Here is a 25,359-nt window from a genome sequence, read left to right on the forward strand (position 1 = left end):
GTTCTTCCTCGAGTTCACGAGGCGACAGCCATCCGCGCGCTGCTTTCGGCTAGCCAGCTAGGAAGAGCAAGACGGAAATGGCGGTGGCGGCGAGGCGAGCAGCATGAAGTGCTGATGCATTACACGGATCACAACTTCCTACTGCCAGGACACCGTTGGCCAAATGACAATGGCGTCGAAGTAGAACACCGTTTGTAGCTGTTGTTACAAACCAAGACATTCCCGGGAGATTTTTCATCTTGTCAGAGGAGGCGAGAGAATCTCACCGGGAGCATGGCTTCCTACAGCAACCAGGTAGCTAAGCTAACGTTAGCCTGCAAAACAACCCATGCTGCCCGCACTCATTACTCTGCGTTTATACACTCCACCGCCGCCCCGCGTCTTGAGCTAAAGTATCGCCACGTTATGGTGGCATTCTGTCCAGTTTAGCGTTGTTAAGGAAGATATCTGGGCTGTCGTGTCATTGAAAATCCAAGTAGTCAAAAGTGCTGGCTAATGCCTCCCTAAGCCTCATTGAAACCGGAGCAGCAGCAGCATGGTAACGGTGGCTAACAGGCCCCGCGTCCCCATTCAAATGAGCCAGCAATACGCGGCGCTGCGCCTCCTCTGCAAATGTCAACCGACGTTAGACAAAATGCTCCTCGAGCGTGTTTCGTCTACTGCCCGACGGACTTCTGTGGAGATCCTAACAGTGTCATGAATCATTTCTCAGAAGAAAGTGACAAAACTATTGCGCGCGCGCGTGTGTGTTTGTGTGCGCGCATGGCCCACCTGCTCAGTGCTGCGACGGGCCTTCAGCGGTAACTGCTAATAACACCAGATTAGTTTCCCCGTGAGCACCTACTGAACCTCACCGCGCTCCTGTTCGGAATTCGGCGAACGATCCGAGCTTTTTGCAAGCCAGCACTTGGTTGTCCCGCGCTGGTTTAAGTGAGCTAACGTCCCCGCACAGGTGGCGTGCTGATACTTTGCAGTCACTCCGCTAGCCGGACAGCTAAACACAAAAATGCGACAGTGCGGGGCCTTCGTGGCCGCTGCTCGTTTATTTCAGTCCGAGGCCGATCGACAAACATTTTTGGGGCTCCGCACGCCGTTGTACGTGGTTGCTAATGCACGAGCTCGCCTGCTGTGGCTTCTCGGAGATTGCTCGGCAACTCTGCGAGCTTGGTGTTATTTGTGCGGATGCTCGCTGTCATGTGGGAAGGCCCGACCGGAGGTCTGGCTGCACAGACGCTCAAGGGCTGAAGTTGATAAGAGTCCGATTGAATGAAAGTTTTACGACCGTCAAAAAATATGTGCTCTTTAATGAGGGTTTAGATTGCACAGATCAATCATCGGGTCGTGCCTTATTGCTGAAGTAAGAATCTCTCCGCGGACTTAAATCTGCACGCTTCCACACTCCTTTCTCGATTTCACATGTGGGTATTTCTTCTAGCTCACCGCTTCCTGAAGGGAAAGTATACAATCTAAACGTTTTTCAATCTCTGCAATGCAAGTAGTCTGTCTGACTAATGGTCACACACTAATCATTTGACACTATTCTGGCCTGCTGTGGTCTGTAGAAAAGTGTGTGTGTGTGTGTGTGGGGGGGGGGGGGGGGGGGGGGGGGGGGTAGCTCAACTTGAGGACAAATGTAAATATCTTGAATTGAGTGACATATATGGCTCCACACTATCTGTCCTCTGTTAAATCTGGATCATTTTCAACTATGTTATTTGGTTTTATTTTCCTTGTTGTTAACAACTTTCCCCTGGATGTGGAAAATAAAGCCAAAGTAGGTGAAAGTGTTATGGCTCAGTGATTGACGAGCTACATAATGACACATGTCTTCTTTAAATGGAAGAAATGACATTTCACTGAAATCCTAAACACTGAAAAAGTTGAGAAACTGGTGGTGCCGCCAGGCAACCAGAGCCAGAGCAACAAGTACTGTGCAAACAGGTCAATCTGGAAATGTTCATCAATACTGCTCTATTTATGCAACTGCAGCCAAATGCAAACATTCTGTTATCTATAACATCAGTACCTTGCAGTGAGTTTGTACATTTTTATTAAAATTTTGATCATGTGAAAGAAAGTCCTGAAGTAGTAACTATAATCAAGAATTCATTTTATTTCTTCATTGTAGAAATAGTCACATTCTGTGTGGAAAATTAACACAAATGTTGTGAGTATAAGTTTATTCTGAGCTTTATGAAGTTTCAATTGTGGTTAATACATCATGAAAAGATTGACGTCCCAGCTTAACCTTCCAGGGTTTGATGGAGGGATATTGAGTGTTCAGGGATTATACTTCAAGTAAATGTATTTTAAATCTCACTGGAACTTATTTGTGTTTGAATGTATCTGATGTGGTTTATCTCAGCTTATCAGTTCAGTATTGCATTGTGAAAAACACAGCGCTTCTTCCTTGCAATTCCACACTTATGTCGACTTTGCAGAGACGAAAATATTGTCATGAAGAAGTTTTAAAATAAATGACATAGTTTGTTGTTGTAGTTAGAGAAAGAGCTACTCTGCAGAATGATGCGTCTTGCGCAAGCATAAGCTATTATTACTATACCCTCATTTGTGCAATATCTTTCTTGGATCCTGTGAAATTATGCAAGTGTGATGGTAATCCTTGGAAACCCTTTTGAGAAAAATATATACTTCATGCACAACAAGTCAGCTCTTCCTACTCTCAAGCTCTCTGCCTTGAGTTGTGGTTAATGCCATTGAGTTACACTTGCTTTATACATTCACAACAGGTTCGGTGTGAATCCTGTTTGTACTTGACAAACACACACACACACACGTTAAATATTCTACTTTGTCACCCACAGCATTATCAGTAAATCATGTCTGGCAGCCTGGGGTGTATGTTGAAATTCACACACTGCCCTCCGTACGCCAAACCAACATGCACAACATGAAATTAAAGCTGCAAGTAATGATTGCTTTCATTGCAGTTGTGAAATGTTTTGCCTCTATTTCACAGCTGTTTGAAATACATTTTTTTTCGACCAGGAAATAAGCAGGTAACAGCCGGCTTTGATATAGTGTTGCTGTTTTAGAAATAATGCTGTTAAGGTTGAAGCAGCACCTTCCTACAACACTTTAAGTGAACTCATATTTCAGTACATCAAATATATGTATATACATCAAATATGTTGTGATACGGTTGGATAATTTTTAACATGGAGCATTTCATTTTAGTGAGCCACCCAAAGGACTTGAGCCAATCATGGCTAATTTTCCTATGTGTTGCTCAAATTCATGGGTGTCAAATGAAAATGTCCAATTACCTCCTTGATTTGTATGTTTAGATGGTTTTGGGATGTTTATATTGTTAACAATTCTGTCTGTGTTTCATGATCTGTCAATATGTGGAAGTGTTGCCACACTCTTAAATTGCTGAATTGTTTTTATCTGACCGCACCTGTCAATGTGAAGCATAAATAGGAGGATGGCGGTGGTAGACAGGGATTATTTTTAAGTATTTTCACATTTTGGAATTGTTGTGTCACCCTATTACTCTAGGAGATTGACATGCATGACTGGGCATGCTCCAGATATTAATTTAAAACCTGTCTGCTTATTTTCTGCTGTGGTGCGACAGCCTTTTCACACCCAAGTCAAGTTTGCCGATGTTAACTCATGTCAAGGATACATACAGTTGTGCTGGATCCATCCTGAGAATTAATGCTACTAATACAGTGAAATATGAAAGTTTTTAACAATTCTAAGATGAGGACAATGTAACCTGGAGATATCAACCTGTGTCCTGTGTGATAATCTACAGGTGAAACGTTGATCATGTTATTTCATCTCTTACTTACAGAGGCCCTGCCTCTGGCCATGTGTGTGTGCATAATGCACTCATACGCATGTGTGGTGTCGTCATTAAACTGTACTGAAATCATACAGATGGCTAATTTGTTGTAATCCACAGTCCGAACGAGCAGCCAGGAAAGCTTAGTGTGGTGCGTGTGGCACGCCTGCAGAAAGCAGCAAAGGGACATTCTTTCTGTTGTGATTGCATTAGCCATCCTGAGGCCATTGGATTATGGCTGGCTGTTTGTCACTCGTAGTGCCATTTCAGCAATGTGGGCCCTCTTGTGGGGGCCTCGTTTGCAAAGAGTTACATGTGCTTGAGCTGCAATTTCTTTTCTCTGTGCCCACCGTTTACATCCCGCTGTTTATTGCACCGAGAGGATTAACGACACAGCGAATGAGTTCATGTCACCTCTGTTGCTTTGTGCTTTCCACACACAGGAACACTTATGGGGCACAATGTGGCGATTCCTCTGAAACTCTCAGAATAATCTGTCAGAGGTGTGACACACCTTTGTGTTGATTATTCAAGAAAATGTAGTTATTGAATAACGATGGCCAAAAAAAAATGCTGGCGTAATTCCGGATGAGGCAGGGTGACACAGCATCCAGTGGTGCAGTTAAAATGTGTCCAAGGAGAACTTGCACACCCCTTCCTTTGTATTCCTCCTTTTCTCACAGTGACATAGCACTTTTTTTTGGCACTCCAATAACTCAATTTGTTTACACAAACTCCCCGGGGTGCAAATTGATTGTTGCTGCCCGCAGTGGCAGGATGGTTTTTTTTGGCTAATGTGATGAATACGAGCACTTTACTCTGAAGCCGTTGGAATCGTCATTAGAAGAGCATGAGTACATGGCGAATTAAGTTTGTATTTCAAGCGCACAGCTAAATGTGTTTAAATCTTCACTTTTTGGAAATTTGGTTGAATTACTTGAGATTGAGAGGTCAGATTGTCCTGTTTACATGATTGTCAGTGGATCAGTTCCACAATGCTTTGCAGTATATATGCAGATGATACCACATTGGTGTTACCCTGAAAATCATCAGTATTGAAAATATGACTTGTTAGTTTCAACTAATCCAGCTTGTTTCTTCTTGCAATTGTTTTGAAAATGGAACACCAAAGAAACATTTCCAAGTTTACCAATACTTGCGCCGTTGTTTTAGTCAAACACTTGGGTCATAAACGTGACAACAAAATCTGCACCAGTCAGATCATACTTTGAAACATAATAATTTGGATGAGTTGAAAACAAAATGTTTACATGACTCTGCCATAACCAGTACCAAGGTATTTCTCTGCTGAATCGTCTGATGATTTTATTTTGATTTGTCATTACTTGCGGCTTTGCTGCTGAGTTAATAGATAACAAGGATATTAAGTGTAGTCAGAGTAAAGGTTGAGACTACCACCACAGCTAAAAGTTAACATAAAACATAATGAAACAAAATGTTTGGGAGGGAGATATGTTTAGTATGATAATGTAATGCCTTTTTTTTGTGGTTTTGATAACTAACAATGTTCAGTGTAGAAAATCATGAGCTATCCATTCTGTTACCTCTGTATTTTTAGTTGAAGTAAGAAGATCCAAGTTAGTGGTGACCTCGTCTGAACTTTCGGAACTCGTAATACTGATGGCTGCCACCTTACCCAAATCATACTGCAGACTTGACAGCTTTCCGTTTGAATGGTTCAGGTTGTTACAACAAAACATGCCCCATGTTTTGGCTTTATTTGAGGATCACAATGTTTCAAAAGCTACACAACCTGCTTTACTGGAAGCAAAGCAGCTCTGGAGTCAAATCAGTGCAGTTTGTTTTGGTTTACGTATAAACTTTACCTTTGCCCAAGCTCTCGTTACAATGCTGACAGGACACCCAATGAACAAACGTTCTGGGTCTTTTCCAACTGTGCATTGAAGAAGAACCTACCCGTACCATGATTTGAACTTTAGCTGCTAGATTGTCATTTCATTTTTAAAGTCATTTTAAATGGTGTATCAAGCTATTATTGTGAGATCCTATTTTTGAAAATGGAAACTCCTGAAATAGTATTGAAAGCTTTTTGTAATTATAGTATAACGTGTGTTGATTTCTCTCCACAGTACATCTTTGGGGAATTCAGCCCTGATGAGATCAATCAGTTTTTTGTGACTCCACGATGTTACGTTGAGGTAAGGACCTGCTTTAGAAAACAAGGGCTTGTAGTAGTTTTTATATTCGTAAATCATTATACAACCTGTTGATCTCAACTATTTATCATGATGTTGTTTTAAGTCTAATTCAAAAGCTACTCCTGATATACTATGAAGGAACCGATGCTTCAGTTTGGACGTTTACCTGATGTCAGAATTGTGATGGAATTTTAAAACTAATGGTTCTGTTTTGTCTTTCTGCAGCTTCCTCCGTTCAATGACAAAATCCCATGCGTTACCCAGTCTTCTGGTAGGTATTTTTCTTCCACACTCGATGGTTAAATATCTTTAAACATAAATTTGCATCTAAATGCTGTGCACTATTTTCATGAGCTGATTTATTTTCTTAAGTCATTACATAGCTATCAAAGCTGGTCTTAAACTAAGCTGACCTTCCCTGTCAGGTGGAATTTATTTTTTTTTTTTATCTTGTAATTTTGTTACATGTATTTGTTATTTCAGTATTTTTTTAGTTCTAAAGGGGGGTCATAACAAATTCCAGTAGATCCTGACAAGCTATTTTAAAAACACCTCTTGTATTCCTGACATTTTGGGACCACCCAGTGAAATATGTTGTATCATGGTGTCCAGTGGTGATCCGTTTGCACATGACATTTGCCTTACTTTGGTTTGTATTGATTATTTAGGAAGTTACTGCACTCCCGCTGTACCTTATATTATGGAGTCTGTGGGACTGCAGGTTTGCGGTGAGTTAAGGAGTCCGACACCTTGTGGCTTGACTAGCTGTTGTATGTTTGCTGTAATACTGAAAAATCCAAGTCTCAAAAACTGGTGGCTTTCTAAACTTTGCGCTGTATTCTTCCTCTTGCCTGTTGGTAAAATCTGTAGAGCTTTGCATGCTCAAGATACTGTTACGTATCTTATCTTTTCTTGCATTTAATGCATTTTCACTACTGCAGAGTTCCAAGTTAAACTGAATGAGTTTTTTTTGTTTTTTTGAATGATTTAACCATCACAGCTTATTTATGAAGGGCATAGTGACGGTTTTCTGTGGTAGCTAATACTTGTGTTTATATTTATTCTTACTTGGCTCAAGTTATTCTGCTAAATGCACTTCACTGCAATTGCAATCATCTTCAGTATTACTAACAGAATATCCTCTAATCCTACTCGGGGGAAATAACTTTTAATGTCTTCTTAACTCCTGCAGAGCATCAGGGTTTACAGTTCTGGTGACCGTTGAGCTGTGTCATGACGAAAGTCACTTGGTTTAATTTTCTGAATTGCTTTTACTAATGTTTTCTGTTTTTGTTTCACCTTTGCACCTTGTGCCTCTCGCTGCATAATTACAATTTGAGCTTCCATTCAACACATCTTCACTAAATATTCAAAGTACTTTTGTTTTCCAACACTCACCACTGTTTCTTGTGTTATATTGATGTTTTATGTTGCAGAAGGAGTGAAGAACATTTAAAGAGGCTTTGACAGAGTTTTGGAATTGTAATGCATGGATAGATGTCATATTGTTTATCTTTTCTGAAAAAGCTATATTGTGTCTTGTTCTATTTATATGCCTTTTTGGAAATTATCTGTTTTGTAATATAAGTTAGTGGAAGCTTTGTGAGCCCAAGTTTTTGGCTTGATTTATAGTAAAAATTAATCATAAACCCATTTTCCTTGGCTATGCCTTCCTACATTAAAAAAAACCACGTTTGACATACATACTAAACTTAAATTTTTTTTAAGACAAATGAACCACACTGTAGAATGATAAAATAAAATAAAAAATTTGGATCGTGATTTTGCTGAAAAACTGGGTCAGACAGGTGAAAGTATTTCTAAATACATGAGTGCAAGTTGAAATATTTCATTTTGAATAATCATATCTGAAATTTACTTAAGATTCAGTATAATTGCTTGGGACAGTTGAGGCAAGTATTTTTATTTGACTTTGCTTATGAGGATCATAATTTCAGCACCATGCTAGGAAAATCAGGCATTTTGAAAATTATTCTTCTGCACTTGCAAATTTCAAAATCTGGTCATGACATCCTTGGATGTTTTGTAGCAAATTCAAGTAATCTTGTAGAGTTTTCATCCTCTGGGAATTCCTCTCATTCTGGGCTTTCTAAGTGTAAATGTTGATGTTTCTTACCTTTTGAGATTCACTTTTTTTTTTTTAGATGAATACAGCAGTAAAAACTAGGTCTGGTGGGAGCCCATCAGACGGGATATCTGTAATGAATCAGCAGACATATTACAGTTTGTGCTTTTTGTATTTCTAATTCATTGTAATGTTGTCTGCAGCAGAAGACTATCAGCGCATTGAGTTTGGTGTTGACGAGGTGATGGACTCCAAGCCTGTTGGGGTGAATGATCCTTTATTCAAGGTGTCGAGTACCCTCAACCCTCAGGCTCCAGAGTTCATTCTGGGCTGCCAGTCGGCCCAGAAGGCTCAACAAGCATCTCCTCCGGCCACTGACGTCCCTGATGGAACCCACTTCAACTCGCTGGATGGGCCAGACTCGGAGGCTTTATCCCTGGACAATCACCAGGCCTGCCCAGACATGGACGGTCTCCCAGGCAGCCTTGGACAACGAGAGAGAAAGAAAAAGAAAAAACGACCGCCAGGGTATTACAACTACCTGGACCCCTCAACTGGCAGCAGCACTGGTGCGGGCGATGGACCGCCCGTGACGGCACTGGTGAATGGACATGCACTCGGTGGCCCCCACCACAGTGCTGAGGATGTAGACAGTAAGGCATTGTCAGGGGCTGAACTTTCCACTCCTGGACCTGTCTCCACGGCAACAGCAGCAGCCGCTGTAGCAGCAGCCAAGTTTGCCCCCACATCCACTGCCAATCAGAGGACTTGTGATAGCCCTGATGACTCCTCTTTAGACTTAACAAGTGGAGCTGCCTCTTTATCAGATGGCAACAATGCAACTTCCTCCTCTTCATCCTCTCAGAGCAGAGAGATGACAGAGGGACCAAGGACTGCAGATCAGCAGCCAGATCGTTTGGCTCTGAAGAGCCCGGAACTTTCAGATACTCCACACAGCCCTCGTTCCAAATCACCTCTTTCTCCTGCTGCTGTGGCCACCTCCTCTGTCATCACTTCCATTACGACTACTGAACTCGAGGGAGGGGAGGTAGCAGACAGCGGGGTGGCCAATGGCCTCGCAGCGCCTAGTACTCCTACCAGTGCAGATGGACACAAAGAAGACTGTGATAATGGGGAGCAGGCACAGCAAGTTAGCACAGACTCTGCTGTCCAGCCAGTAGTGACAGAGCAGGCAAATTCGCCTGCCGTTTCAGTTGCACCTACTGCCAATCTTCCCAAATCCTGGGCTAGCCTCTTTCACAACTCCAAGCCTCTGCCCGGAGGCCCTCAGGCCTTTGTAGAGGTAAAGAATGTTGTGGAAGTCGTGTCTCCCTCTCTTGCTATGCCAGAACAGCCTGAGAAAGTTGGGGAGGTAAAAGAAGGCCCTGTCCACGTGTCAGAGGATCCCATGGCCCCCAAACTTGCAGGTATTATATGAAGCTGTTTATAGCTTTCCTTAAAATGACTGTCCATCCTATTCATTTGATGTCATCCTTGTTGAAAGGGGATATTAGAATTGAGCTATAAATGCTGCTTGGTGGCACAGCTGAAAGGAAAAGTCATGTACAACAAATGAACACTAGATGGTGGTACTACACCCAAGATGGCTTACTGATTTTAAAGCAGTGGCCACGCTTGTGTAACCTGCTTCTTCTCATTACAGTATTGAACGTAGGTTAGACATACCTCATAGGACTCGCACCTTATGAGCGATGCAAAGTTGTTGCCACAAAGCATTTAGCATCTTCTGTTATGTTGCAGAATCATGATCCCAGTGACAAAATCAATTAATCCAGTTTGGTCTGTGCCATGGCAACGGGTCTTTATAGTTGAGATGAAGTGGTTGTTGGATAAATATATATAACAATTTTTTACTTGGATATAAACTTGGAAACAATATAACATTTAAAATAAAATAACCTCAAATAATGTAAATCTTAAATATCACACAAATATGATTTTGCAGAGGATCTGGCAAACCCCTGTAAAGGTATTTCAGTTGTGAGTGGTAAATTTTTTCAGATAAGGGACTGGACAGGAGTGGAAGGAAAATCACTGCAGGTTGGGCTTTTTGCTGCATACAAGGACACACGTTTCCATTCTCGGGCAGTTGTTTGTGTCCACTGAGACTCAGTGAGAACCAGTTAAAATATTTCATGTTTTTTTTTTTTTTTAATCAGATGCACATATTTTGTTTGGATTTAAAAGCATATATTTTGTCGTCATGGATTTTTTTCCTGTTTCAGCATTTGATATTACACATAACTGAAGCCCAAATCCCACCAGTCTATACAATCCAGGAGCTTTATAACACTACAACCACTTTAAAGGCACAGTACCACATGATATGGACTTAACAGACTAGCTTTTGGAAAATACATTGCAAGACTATAGCCTGAGGCCAGTGCTTAGAGATGGGGAAATGGGAAGGTGTCTCACTCTTGAACACGGAGTATTTTACTGAATAATCACTTTTATTTGAATGTGTTTGTTGTTTAGTCTGTTTTTGCTTTACTTGAACTCATGAAACCTACAGACACTGTTGTTTAGCCACAGACTGACTTGTTTGTTTAGTTACTTCACATGATTGATTGAGATCAAATAGAAAAGTCTATAAACTTGCAATGAGGGTCTCGCAACATATTTATCTGAAGTTTTGCTCGTCTGTCCTCCAGTTTTGGGTGAATATGAACGTCAGACACTTTCCTGTCACCGAGATGCTCCAGTAACTGCAGACAGCACTCTGTGACGGCGACCCCGTTGGATTTATATGTTAGTTTGTAGTTTATAAACTCGCGCTTCTCTAACTGGAAGGTGCGACACAAAGATACTTTGGGCAGTTTTTCCATCTTCAACACTTGATGCTTATTGAATGCAATGTATTCATAATCACGTTCAAAAAGAATTAAAGCATAAGCTGAAGTTATTTCCTTAACTGTGGCAGTTTAGAAACGTGATGGCAGCAGAGCGTTTACCATGTTTATGATGAATTCCGAAAATGTATTTGTTATTGATCCTGTTGTCTCTGCTCAACTGATTTTTTTCTTTGCAAATGTGCAACTATAGTCCACGTTACCATGGGTGCTGCGTGTTTGAGTGGCAGCCTCCCTTCCTAGGCGTGGCACAGCAAGACCTTGCTTTTATTCAGACAGCCTCGAATGCTGTTGTCATTCGAGGCGAGAGTAAAAGAAGGAACATTTGCTTTGAGATAGTGATATGCTCTACCTGTGTTTCCAAAATGATGCAACGTTAAAACACATCACCATTGCTGAATGTATGCACTGTGAAAAGTATGCCGTCACGTGTTGCAGTTGTATAAGAACTTTGTTTGTTTGAATCCCCAGAACTTATAGAGAATGTGAAGTTGATACATAAACCAGTGTCTTTGCAGCCGAGAGGACTGATCAACAAGGGAAACTGGTGCTATATCAACGCTGTATCCTTTCACTGGTTTTTCACATATGGATTTCTGCTCGCCACTTATGTTTGCACCATTACATATCCATAACATGACTCTGTCTGAACAAGCATTTATTTCTTTTATAATTTTTTTCAGGAGAGGGTCAAATATGTTAAATGTGAATCCTACAAGTCGTTTTCTCCGTAACTGAGCATTCAGACCCTACAGGCCCTGATTGCGTGTCCTCCCATGTATCACCTTATGAAGTCAATTCCTCTGCCTAATGAAACGCCGAGACCATGTACCTCCACACCCATGATCGACAACTTGTAAGTTTGAGTCTACAGGTACCAAATCACTTAAATGTGTGGCTCTCAGAAACAAACTACAGTGGATTTCTTTTTCTCTGGCAGCGTAAGGCTGGTGAATGAGTTCAACAACATGCCTGTGCCATCTAAACCCAAACAGCAAGGTAAGATATTGGACAGCTGGATCAGAGACTCGACGCTATGATGTTTTGTCCGCCTCACTAATGTTTCATGATTTGTGTCTGCAGCTGTTGGTGAAAAGGCCATAAAAGACATTCGGCCTGGTGTTCCGTTTGAACCAACATACATTTATAGACTCCTTACCCTCATCAAGTCAAGTCTTTCTGAGAAGGTAAGCTGTTGCGTCATTGCAAATAACACCCAAATCACATGATCAATTTGTTGTAGTTTTTAATTATCTCGCCTTGAAATACTCTAGAACAAAAAGTACTTGGAGGAGTCTTGTTATGATTCTTTTAGATACATCATCTCATTAAGAGTGTTCCTCTGGCTGACTCTGCACTTCTTCAGTGCTTTGAGATGGTTATCTTCTCGTTCTTAATTCCTGCCTCACTGTGTCTACCAACCTCTGAGTGTGCCTGCTCATATTTTCATGTCATCGTTTCTTGTTAATTGGTGTTGTCCACTCTGCACGTATCAGGGTCGACAAGAGGATGCAGAGGAGTATCTCGGGTTCACGCTCAATGGATTGCACGAGGAGATGATGGCATTGAAAAAACTTATCTCACCTCAGGAAGAGAGTAAGCAACTTTTTTCACTTGCTTCATATAATGAAGTACGGCGGATATTACCACACAATATAGCACCTGCCTTTACGTATTAGTTTTAAGTAACGTATGCAGTCAAATGGTTTTATGTTAATTCTTTGTCTTAAATCCCCCCAAATCAGCAAACGTGTCAAGTATGGAGGTAATGAAGAATTTTCCCATTTGCAATATGACTCATGTGGCCTAATAAGAGTGGAAGGTTCCACCAGACACAGAAGTTCATATTTGAGAAGTTACCCAATGTTTTCTAAACAAATATTCACGGCTTCTGAGAGATTTAACCCTCTGATGACTAAATGACTGAATTTTAGCTTTCATGTCTGTTTTGTGCTCATGATTCCATAATCAGCACACATGGTCAGTATCTGTGGTAAATCCTGTCGCCAGTGACAAGATGGCTATAAAAAAAGCGTAATTTATACCCAACGTAGGTGCTGCGGATATCTTTAACTCTAAAGTCTTTTCTCTTTTCTGATTTTTAACAGAACCTCCCACACCCAACGGACCAGAGTCCCTTCCAGGTGTAGAGGAAGACCTTGTTGATAAGGAGGAAGAAGGAAGTGACGATGAGTGGGAGCAAGTGGGGCCAAGAAACAAGACTTCCATCACTCGCCAGGCAGACTTTGTCCGTACACCCATCACCGATATCTTTGGTGGACACATCAGGTATGCTGACAGTTTGTTGATGTTAAATGATTTGAACCTGAATCCTTTCTGCTGGATGTAGTAGTGTCTTAGTTTTAGGACAATTTTGCCATCTTGGTTATCATGACCTTGTTTTAGTTGATAGATCCACCATGTAATCTTTGTTCGTGACCTCTGTTTGGGGCACGATCACAGTTTGGTCTGCACAAAATTTTACGCCTACGAGTTCTTCATAATAACAACCAGTTGAAAGTCGCTTGTGGTCAGGAGTCTCAACAGCGAGATGTGGGGCTCCCATCCACAAACAAAGGTCTTAGCTTACAGTGAAACTGGACCATTTAGAACCGGTGTGGCTGCAGTCTGCACAAATAATATGTTCTATGAGGTTTGGGTCTGGCACTGTCCCGGTGTACATGGGTTGCTCAACGTCTTTAAGGATTATTTTCTCAGAAATGGTTACACTGGCAGTGAAATCAAATAGGATGGTATGTTTATAGAAAGTGGTGTGCACGCCCACTCTGCTTGGATGTGACCCACAGACTTTCCTGACAATGATCAGTTTCTCTTGACGTTTTACTGCTGCAGTTATAATTATGAAATAATTTGAATCAAATCAAAAGAATCATAGATTTTTTAATATATTTGTCTTTGAGTTGCGTTTATTAAACTATAAATGTGCAATAAGAACGTAAATCATTTAGTTGACAAAAGAGAACAGGCGTGATATTTCAGTGATTATCTGTGTTTGGTAACTAAAGTTGCCAAGCTAACCTGCTTCCTCCCAGCCGCTCTCGTCTTGTAAGTCAAACGTCTAATTGGTCCAAAAACAAAATACCTGCTTTATTATCAAACAAAACACAGCATGGAGCCATGAAAAATTATCAACAAGAAAACAGACTTCAAAAATTCCAAGTTCACAGACGTTTATCTGAAGACAACCTGAGCTCAATATCGACTCACTGCTGCCACCTCATGCTCAAGATTGGTATTACTTCAATCTTACATACAGCATCTTCATTCAGTTATGTAATTGCATGATTCTGTTGTTCCCAAGTTCTTGTAGTGTCAAATGATCTTGTAATGAATTTTGTTTAATTGAGAAAAAGAAGGCAAAGAGCTTTGTTAATGCAGAATTTGCAATTACAGTCATTATGAAAACAGCAACTTCATAACATCGATATTGCAATATCGCAGACGATCTTAACTTGGTGTGTTAAATTGTTTCAGGTCGGTGGTCTATCAACAAAACTCTAAAGAGTCGGCAACACTTCAGCCTTTCTTCACCCTGCAGCTGGACATCCAGTCAGAGAAGATCCGCACTGTCCAGGAGGCTCTTGAAACCCTCGTGGCTCGAGAGTCAGTCCAGGGCTACACTTCAAAAACCAAGCAAGAGGTACACACACAGTGAATTCTGCATGACTCATTAGATGTTTTGTGTTTTTCAGTGCGTTCAGAAAGACCGTGACCAGAAATGTTGAAACAAGTCTAATATATTCAACCAGTCTTCACTCAAGATGGGTTGAGATTGTAAAGATATTTCGAAATACGTAAATCTTGGTTGAATCTTCTCAGCCCATGTTCTACTTTTTCCCTACTGAATGGCAAAACCAGAAAACTGTATAAAAACATTGCAGGCTTTTATCATTAAGCTGATGCTGGGAACATCTGCACTACAACTGCAAAGTAGTAGTCTTTGTAGTAGTAGTAATGTTCCATAACAGACGAACTGTCATTTAGTTTGTTGTTCCACGGCTTAATTGTTACCCTTTTTTACCCTGAAATGTCAGAAAATACAGCGCTTAGTCACAAATGGTAGCATAAGGTCACCTCTGTGTTTCTTTTCTCTGGTTTCTTGCTCGTCTTGAGTGATTTTTATTTTCTGAAGCCCACAGTTAAACCTGTATTTGTTCCTGCTATGTTGTCTGAAGTCTTTCTGTGGCACTTCTTTATGTCCTAACTTTCAGATCGAAATAAGTCGGAGGGTAACTCTGGAAGAGCTGCCTCCTGTGCTGGTGCTGCATCTCAAAAGATTTGTTTTTGAAAAGACTGGAGGCTGCCAGAAGCTGACCAAGAACATTGAATACCCCGTTGACCTAGAAATCAGCAAAGGTATGGACAGCGCCTCACTCTGAGCCTTTAAATTCACCAACGCACTGTCAGTGCACACATAACATTATTGTCTTATTCTATCCTTGAGGATCCTCAAACTCACAGATTTGTTTGTTGTTGTTTTTTTTTTCTTCTTTTAATATAAAGTTTTCACCTTTGTGACGCTTGGTCTATAATCCTCTGTAGGCCTTGTTCTATGTCCTGTTTACATGAGAAAGTCCTGCTGGGAACTGTCATTTTTCAACATTTGTTTGGGACACATGCGGACAGCGATGTCTGCATAACAGCCACAATCCAACGATCGCAGCCAAAACACAAGACAAGTTCAGTTTTCGCTTAAAGTTGTTTTGACAGGGCGACTTAGCTTTTTTTTGTGTGTGTGTGAACTAAATATAGAGATGAACTTTCCAGCAACACTATACTTAAGTGTTGATTGCGGACAGTTTCATTAACACCAGAATGCTTTTCACCTTCTCATAATAAGCTGTAGATAGCAACTTGCATAAGCTGGCTACTGGACATGCTTGTCTTTACAAGTCCCCTGATATAAGAGGCTTCCCAGGGGAATATTATTTTTGTGTTGGAATCATTTTGGAATTCATGAAGAGCCAGGGGGGTTCCTGGCCTGGTCAACTGAGCCTGGGAGTTGAAGTGGTGCAATAGTGTGCTCTAATCATAGTGATGATCATCATTGTCATACAGAGTTAATGTCAGTTAGCCTTCAGTTTCCTGGAAAGGCTCAAGCTCAGAATGATGTGGATAAAAAATAAAATCAGATCAGTAATTCTGCTGCTCTCATTGCTGCATCCTCACAAAAGCTTTAAACCTGCTTCAAAAGTCCAGATAATATTCCAGCTAGTTTCGGGCTTCTTTTAAAGGAAAAGTCACTGAAGTTGAACATTATTTTCGCTCTTCATCATGGTGCAACATATCCTGTAATCAATTATGTGTCGTTTTTGCATGAATCTGTTCTAATCAATGTAGTTTTTAATTATTTTTATTCCTTTCAGATCTTTTGTCTTCTGGAGTGCGAAGCAAAGTCGTGAAAGGCCAAAGAACATACAGGCTCTTTGCAGGTGTGTTCAAATGTTTTTGTTATTTCTATTAGAATAATCCTCCTGCTTTAAAGGCTCCAGTTTTTAGTTTATCATTTTCTAGTCACTGTTTGTACTTTCATTCAATCAAGTCAGTCAAACTTTAATAAAACGCACACATACACACAGACAGAGGTAACTTTTATCTTGGTGTTTAGGAAACATTGCAGTCGTCCAGAAAAGTATCAAAACATAAAAAGTAGATAAGAAACTTTAAAACAAGTAGTATCATATTTCATGCTAATACAAGGATAGAGGCTAAGGACACGTCAACTTTGTGAATATAAAGCAGAATACATGAAGTGGAACTCAAACTGGGTTAGAACAACAGACAAATGTCAGAAAACATAGTTGCATTTAATAAAATATATTAAGTCTATAAAGCAAAGGTAAATGAGGACAAGCTAAAAACTATTAATGTAAAGCTTGATTTAAAAAAGTAACAGTTGTCAGCATTTGTGTTCTAAGTACCTTGACATATTGTGATCGTGAAACAAAACGAGAAAATGTTGTTTGAGTTTTCTAAATTAGATATCATCTAGCTGAAAAATACACAACCAAACCAAATGTTTTTTTATATTTTGTATAAACTTTGTCCAATGAAAAATAGCACTGACACGTGATTTTATATTGGACAACAATGTGTGCAAAAAAAAAAGTCCCTTTTGTCAGTGTGATTGGAGCTGCACATAGCTGTGGGTAACCCGAACCACACAGAAATGCCTTTTCTGAAAATACAGGAAAAACTGCTGACGATGCAGCACCGAACTTACAAAGTTGTAAATGAGAAACGTCTGTAATAAACATTCCTACATTGTGCTCATTTCTTCTCCCCCCCCCATGTGTCTCTCAACTTCACCAGTTGTCTATCACCATGGAAACAGCGCCACAGGCGGTCATTACACCACGGATGTCTTCCACATTGGTCTTAACGGCTGGCTGCGCATCGATGACCAGGCAGTGAAGGTCATCAGCCAGTACCAGGTGGTGAAGCAGACCGCCGAGCGCACTGCCTACCTGCTGTACTACCGCCGCGTCGACCTGCTGTAGACGCGCGCGCGCACGCATCTCCCGACACGCACACCAGAACACACAGACCGACTCACCAACGCACACAGAACATACATCCTCATCATGCACTCTTTGACAGTACATGTAGACATGACACAGACACACCAAACTATTGAACAGGAACACTGCCCAACTTGTTCTCTTGCAAGAAATTTCCTCCTCTTCCCTCCTGTCCCTGCTTTTCCTGAGAACCAGCTTTTCCAACCTTTATTTTATGTGTGTATATACATATATATACACACACACAAATATATACATATATATGTATATGTGTGTGTATATATATATATATGCATATGTATGTGTATATATATATATGCATATGTATGTGTATATATATAAAATTTCTTTTTTTTCCCTCCCCCTCGTCTCCTTTTTTTCTTTTCGGAAGAAGAGAAGCAAGCTGCATTCACTAAGTTTTCCCCGTGACTGCTCTCTTCTCGGCACCACTGCTGTTTTTTGTTCTTCTTTTTTTTTTTTTTTTTCGTGTGTGTTTTACTTTCAGAGCAGTAAGGAAGGACTGTTGAATAGACGGAGGCGGGGTCCGGGTTCTCGGTTTGGGCCCGAGACTCCCCTCTGACTGAGCCACAGCTCGGCTCAGACGGCGAACCAGTGGACTCTCTTACAGGAGGAACTATCCACCACAGGCTGCAAGTGGACTGCAGGGGCGACCCTTGATCAAATGACCTTTTTTAAGGAAATGACCTAGAAATATCAGTGTTTGCCTTTAAGGAAAGGACAAATGTCGGCCTAATGAATTTGCAGCAGTTTAAAAGCCTATTGTGCATTGGAAAAAGGCCCAGCACCAGCATTATCATAAGGCTCTCCTCCCAAGGCCACATTGTTTTCTTCTCTGCCACCAACTCATCTTCTTCCATTTCCTCACTTTTATGATGCTTTTAAATGTAGGTACAACTTGAGCCATTAAAAGTGTGTGTGTGGGGGGGGGATCTTGTGGTACACTGAGTAGGAACTAAACTCCTTCCTTGTTTTGAGAGATCTTTGTTCTGGTTTTTGGGTTTAGATTTAGAAAGAATATCTTTAAAAAAATAAATAAAAAAATTTAATGCGCTTTAGAATTTATTAACAAATAAGCTTCTGTGCACAAAATATAAACTGATGATGTAATTATGACAAGCAAAAGCATATTTTACAAATATTTAGATTAAATGGTAAAACAGAACGAAGCGATCTAGCCGATAGAGCGTGTTTGGACCCTCAGTTCTTTCATTGGAGAAGTTGCAACCAATCATGAAGACAGACTCCACTGCAATACCTGCCCTTGTTTACTTTGTACATTTCCTTCTCTCTCAAAATTCATTTTTTCTTTTTTTTTAGTCTTTTTTTGTTGTCTGAAGGTTCCACCTGTGTATTGGTGGCTTATCAATGTAGTTTTGAGCCACACCACCCATCTTACCCCCCCAACTCAGCAGAACGCGGGGGCTGCCTTAGGTTCAGTGTGTCATGTTTTTCGTTTTCCAGTCAGTGTACGAGTCGAACCCGAAGCGAGGCAGCAAACTTCCTCAACTCCATGAAGAGTTGATAGAATGTACCTGATGCCTCCGTATTGTACTACTTTTGTGGCTCTGCGTTTCATCCCAGCCGAGGGACGCTGAGAGTGGAGGGGGGGGTGGGACTACATCTGCGCTCAGCTCTGTGTAAAGACCCCCGGACATGAGCACAAAAGGAAATAGTGTTTGCTTTTGTTGAAGGTATTGATTTTTCATTCATTGATTGTGATTTGTTTAAGTTGATGAAAATGTTAGGTTTTTTTTTTCTTTTTCTTTTTGTCATTGATCATTTATTGGCTGTTCCTATGCTCTTGCTCCCTTCAGAAAAAGTATGCTTGCATTTGAATTGGTGTTTTGAAAAGAAATTACAAAGGCTAAAGCACAACAACCAATAAAATTGAACTAGTTCTTTGCTTGATTTTTATTTCTTTTATGTTGCCTTTTAATAGTTTTTCATCCAGAAGTTATTTCATTCCAACCACCAGTGTCAGTCACAGTATTCACTACTAATCTCAAGTATTTTCAAACAAAATAAGGTCATTTCGGTTAAGTTATTTTTTTAAACAATTTATTATTATTTTTTTTACAATTTTTTCTTTTCTGTCAAACAAGGTAAACGGAGTGAGACGGTGGTTTTCCCAGTCGATGTTGAAATGTCTGCATGCAAATAATTTTAAGTTGACAAAGCCTGATAGGTTCAGTTTGTCGAGATGAAATTAAAGTCACCCTTTTTCCAGAATTCCACATATTTAAAAGATTCCTCGCACCATCTTAAGGTGCATAGTGTTTGACTTTTCTAGTGGGTTCAGAGTCACATACTTCACAGGTAAACCAAAGTACAACATTGTAAAGGCCTTCATGCTTTTCATTCAGTTTATTCTTCATTTGTCCTTCACCATTCAAGTTGGTTTTGCCAAGTCTCATCATGGTCTGGTCTCCCACTCTTCGCACACAGGACAGCGGCTTGCCGTTCGGTCGATGCTCGTCTCTGCTTTCAACCTCGCTCAGTTGTGCTGCTGGCTTTCTCGTCATTTCTGCACAAATTGTGACATTGTTGATTTTTATCCCCCCCCATTGAACAAATGTTTGGAAGTTGGGACTTTGAAACGGACACCCTAAGCTTTCTGTTGTATAGTTTAACCGCAGTCTCTGATAGCTGGTCCACAAATGTGCTGGTGAAATGCTTCGATAATGTCATTCTTTTCAGTATGTGCTCCTAACACTATTGTCTGCCGGGAATTGTTGAGACATTGACCTACAAACAAACAAACAAAAAAAAAAATCTATACTGTCTTTTAATTTTCAGCCTCCCGCATTCTATTTTGTTTATTGTTCAAAATAAAGGATTGTGCTAAAAGCAGTTTGCTAATCAAGTCTGATGAACGACTGCTTGAGTTTGTTATAATCCAGTGAAAACCTGTGCAGCCTCGACACGGTGGACTGGCCTACTCAACAATGTGCACAATAAACCAAATAAAATGATTTACAGACCTCTGTAATGTTCTACCACCACACATTTTAATGACTTTTGTGTCATGTTTATCACCAAAAACCATTTATAGCATGTGCATTATGTTAAATGTGCACCGCTCCCTGACGGCCTGTGGCTCTGTAGGGCCACGGCGAAGCTCGCTTCTTTGGTTTAATGGGAACCAGACCCATTATTGAAAAAAATGTGCCGAGTCAGGGTTTTTCTACTTCTCTTACTATTTATTCTCAACGTGCTGCAGCTCCACCATCCACCAAAGTGTGGCTTCACAGTAAAACTCCTAAGTACTTTGCGTTTTTGATGTCAGGTGGCTCCAACATCTTATTTTGGGGGCCGGCAGCCTGAGAAGAAAATTACACGTTGGGACACCTACGGATGGACCACCTATATTCACAAGTGTGTCTTGGGATGGTGGTGGTTGTATACATGCTAGTCAACTCTTTTTAAAATGGAAAGAAGTTTTCATGATGAGACCAGCTGTCCACGGAATGGGTTTTGTGCTGCAAAAATGTTGAGCCATTTGATTATTGGTCGTGTTTGAGACCATTTAAAAAGTCCATTACTCGGGCACCTTTTGTAAGATTTTAGTTAAACTTATTTATATTCCAATATTTTATTTAATGGATCATATTTGATCTCTATTCAGTCATTTACATTTACCCTCCAATGTTCCAGTGCCTTGCACCCCTGGAGCAGGATATAAGGATGTTCTAGACGGTGGATGGATTAAAGCTAATGACAGCAGGTGTTCATGAACAAGAGGTTTCTGCTTTGAAGCAGTGCATGGACCACATGCTGTTCTTCCCTGCTCTTCAGTAATGATGGCGTAAACCACCGTAGCTTCAGTATATGAGGTTTTCCTATAAAACATTCTGGCCTTATTTACTGACATTGAGCTAATTTTGCCTTCCATACTTGTGATTTTTTGCATTTTCTTATTCAGTTATGATCTTCTCGTTGGTTTGTTTTTATTATCAGCTGCAAACACCATATGGTGTCTTCATCTAGCCTCCCACAGTTCTTTCCTCCTCCGGCAGCATCTCAGTTTGTGTGTCTTGTTTAGACGTTCACGGGCACTCACAGTTTCTAAGGAAAGTAAACATAATGGCAACCAGAGTTTCAAAGACCTCCATGAGCCCGTATTCAAATAAAACCTGCTCTTCCACAGAACAAAGCTGCGGTCTGTGTGGTGGCCTGGTTAATGCTGTTTCTACTGGGTCTTTACCAAAAGTCAAACTCGTGTCCCACTTGCTTTAGTTTATATAAAGTCGAAACGTAAACAAGGGAAGGATGTTTGAGTCCTGCTGTTGTCTTTAGCTGAGACTGACGCTGAGTTGGGAGTTTCCATTTGCCTGGGGATGAATTATGTATCAGTTGTTGCAGAAGAGTAATGAGTAACTCTTCTCGTCCTTCTGGAACAAGTCATTAAGGCGGGAATAAATCATTGCTCATGAAGAGGACTGGGAAATACATTGATATTCTTGTTATGGCACATATAAAAAAAAAAAAAATCTTGATTTCATTCTTCTCTTCATGGGCTGTTGCTGAATCATTTTACGACTTAACTGATTGTATTCGTTTTGATTTTAAAGCTGTAAAATCATCAGAAATTGAAATAACATTTTATTTTGCATGCTGCAATTGGACTCGTGCACAGGAAGCCCTCGGGCCACATAATGATTACACATAAGCACAAAGCCATTTATCTGGATTCTGGTAGGTGTTATTTATTTTGCCACAAACTGTTTCTGGGTCATGGTTTTTAAGAAGTACACATGTCAAACGCTGACATGGTAGAAAGAAAAAGGATTACCTCAAAATGATTAAAAATGAGCTTCTCAGCCACACGAGTAAAGACTTGACGGTGTTATCAAATAATACACTGGAGGTCAAATATTTGTTTTGGACATTTTTTGTGAATCTGCAAAAGAAGAAATTAACAAAATGCATGCTTTAATGATTTCACCAGAGCAGAAAGCAATGAGTGTCCACAGTCTTCATTTCACTGCAGAGACAAAAAAATGTGCTGAAGAGGGGGGAATTTAAATCAAACATCCTGGAAGTGTATGTGTATCAAGGTGAGCCTGTGGTTGTTGACATCATTGTGAAACATCTGAAAGCTCTCCACATTCCCACCAAATTTAATAACCTTTAATTTGCAAAGCTGTTTTCACTGTATTGTGAGTATTGTTTTTGTGAGTGTCCTAATTATACGTGGCACTTGTAAACACTGGACCTGTAATCCTGTCTAATGGTACCATCCTGTTTACTGCCTCTCTCCGTGCTTGACTGTAACCCAGTGGTTTGTAAAATCCATAACATCAGAGTGCTATTTAAATGGTCGAAGTCATGCAAAGCACACTTTATGTCGGCACTCTGCTTTTCTATCAACAGTGATCAGATGGAGAACCCAATTCGAGCAGAAATATCTGAAACAGCCCTCAGTTACTCTCTTCACCAAGGAAATCTCAGCGCAGTGACCAACATATTGAAACTGCAAGACCAGTCAAAAGTGATTAGAAATCTAGACAATTTTCAAAGTTTCTACATTTCTACAGGACATGATAACAACCAGGAGTAGATCCAGATAAGAGCAAACACACTCCAAATCCATTAGCATCTGTTAAAGTTGTTGATGGTGATCCAAACGCGAGGTCTGTTTTATATATTTGATAATCAGCTCGAGGAATAACTCCAGGAAAAAGATGCATTACATGTCTGAGTACACGGTAACTTTGACAAAAACATTACAATAAAGTGTCAAGCATTTCAGATTTTAGAGGACCAACAAAACTTGAAGGTATTTCGAACTTGCTGAGCTGGTAATGTAGATGATAAACCCATGAGGTCAGTCTGAGAGCATCGTCCGACTTTTCTTCTTCAGGAGATCATAGTCATACTGGGAAGGGAAGCTGATACACGATGAGCCAGAGTCTGGCACTCCCTCTGAGGTGCCATGCTCTCGTAAGACTGAAATGAAGCAGATGATGGACTAACACATGAACTATTTGGGTGGCAGCACTGTTAGCTGTGTGGTGTTCTGGGTGACACTGACACCCAATGAACCTCGTTTCCTCTTGTTTCACCATGTCGAGGGCGTCTAGAGCTCTCCCACTGGGTTATCTCTCCTGTCCACGGGCCCACAGCTGTGAAAAGTGTATTTGACTGATGAACTCTTTAATGTAGGAAAAATCCAAATGTATCTGACACTTCGTACATTTTTTTTTTTTAAATGTGGACATATTTGTTCTAAATTTGAAATGAAAACCTGATTTTCATAAATTAAGTAAACAATAGCCTATGCAATATGATTCTGCTTTTCAACTGCTTCTGAACAGAGATATGATCTAAACATATATGTTCATAATTGGTATTGTGTTATTCTTTTATATGTGGCTGCGATTCCCCAAGTTTGAAAAAAAAATCTGACTATATAGATATTGTAGGATAAGCACAGCTGCTCAGGCGCAGAATAGTATTACAGTGTTATTTCCGAACATTTGTATGAGTAATACCAGTGAGCAGCATTGTGCAAGTTACTTAGAATTAGTACTTGCTTACAGTTATGAGTTACTTGGGAAAGTTACCTGCTACAGAGTATGAAAGTGCACATAACAGTACTAAGGGACTGGTTCGGTTATCTGGAGGAACCTAGTCGTGATGTGATTGATTCTTAAACGCAACACGTCTGGATCTGGTGTGTGAAAATGTGAATTGCTACACACACACTCTCTCAGAACAGATCGGACATGGGTCACGTGAGCAGAAAGTCGGAATTGGGTCGCATTTACCTGCAGTGTGAACGTCGCCGTCGAGTCACCAACTGGGATAACTTGTCAAATATGTACCTTATACAGAGGAAAGTTGGTGTATGACTGCAAAAGGTTTTTTTTTTTTTTTTTTTTAAATAAAGACAATAATAAAACAAAGCACATACTAATAATAATGAGAGAAAAATACATTATTATAATCAAAACAACAATCATAAAAATAATATTATCAGTCCACCTTCATCGATATTAATAAAGTATACTTTGCTGTCCCTCAAGGAGTAGGGAGATGTCAAAACAAAACAAAAAATATCAAATTATATGCTCACTCCAATTTCGAGTGACAAATGAGCTGTAACCAGAGTGACTGGAGAAGTTGCACAGAGAAAGGCCAACCAAACGCAAACCTGGGATGATTAGTCCCATTGTGAAGCTTGACCACCATATAACCACTACACCAAAATACAATCTTTATCTAAAATAGGGTTACATCAAAGAAAAAACAGAACAGGAAATACAGTTTATCTTATCACAGAAATACTTTTAGAAGTATTTTCATTTTCATTTTCATAATATATTTCTTCAGAGGATTTAAAGAGCCAAGTAAAGCATAACGCCAAGAGGCTGATTTGTTTTCAACTTGTAAAATGTTTTCTTAATCTCTGGCACTGTATGACAGAGTGGTGGAGATGAACAGACGCAGAGAGGCGATGTGACCCAGGATATATTGCGTGTGGTCGTGTGTGTGTTCTGGTGAAGTGACTGAAGTCCAGTGAACTATCTGATCTCCCCTCGGTCGACTCCTCTCTGCTGAGGGTCTCCAGGTCCACTGTTTACCTTGCAGCGTGGCTCTGAGGACACATATCTGGGTAATAACTGTCGACCAGACGTGATTCAGAGATGGAGATGTGACTGCATGCCGCTGACTCTGTTGACAGCCCGCTGATTTACAGGATTTGCAGTTTTCCTCCTGACAGTATTCTGCGCGCAAAGGCGTGCTGCATTTGCCAAGAACACAGCCTCCTACTTTCAGGGAGGCTGGCGAGTGGGGGAGTGAGGAGAGACACTCATTTTTTCCTCTGGTCCTGAGGGGT

At 40.5% G+C, this 25,359-nt stretch overlaps 1 protein-coding gene across 1 annotated transcript; it reads left to right on the forward strand.

Moving 5' to 3' along the window:
- Positions 1-93: 93 nt before the first annotated feature.
- On the forward strand, positions 94-19,142 carry usp10 (ubiquitin specific peptidase 10). The gene is made up of 15 exons (XM_080501712.1): positions 94-294; positions 5,926-5,994; positions 6,220-6,265; positions 6,663-6,722; positions 8,287-9,507; positions 11,425-11,516; positions 11,700-11,809; positions 11,894-11,952; positions 12,037-12,140; positions 12,450-12,549; positions 13,062-13,242; positions 14,449-14,614; positions 15,186-15,330; positions 16,341-16,406; positions 17,287-19,142. Exons 1-15 carry the CDS (start codon positions 274-276, stop codon positions 17,472-17,474), a joined length of 2,628 nt encoding a protein of 875 aa, XP_080357838.1. The 5' UTR covers positions 94-273; the 3' UTR covers positions 17,475-19,142.
- The last annotated feature ends 6,217 nt before the right edge of the window (positions 19,143-25,359 follow it).

This window comes from Blennius ocellaris, assembly GCF_963422515.1.
Source record: "Blennius ocellaris genome assembly, chromosome: 1".
Lineage (NCBI taxonomy): Eukaryota > Metazoa > Chordata > Actinopteri > Blenniiformes > Blenniidae > Blennius > Blennius ocellaris.

Coding starts and splice junctions, on each gene's coding strand:
- usp10 (XM_080501712.1), top strand. CDS start 274: ATGGCTTCCTACAGCAACCAG. Junction 11,810..11,893: donor ACACCCATGATCGACAACTT/GTAAGTTTGAGT, acceptor TTTCTCTGGCAG/CGTAAGGCTGGTGAATGAGT. Junction 12,141..12,449: donor AGTCAAGTCTTTCTGAGAAG/GTAAGCTGTTGC, acceptor TGCACGTATCAG/GGTCGACAAGAGGATGCAGA.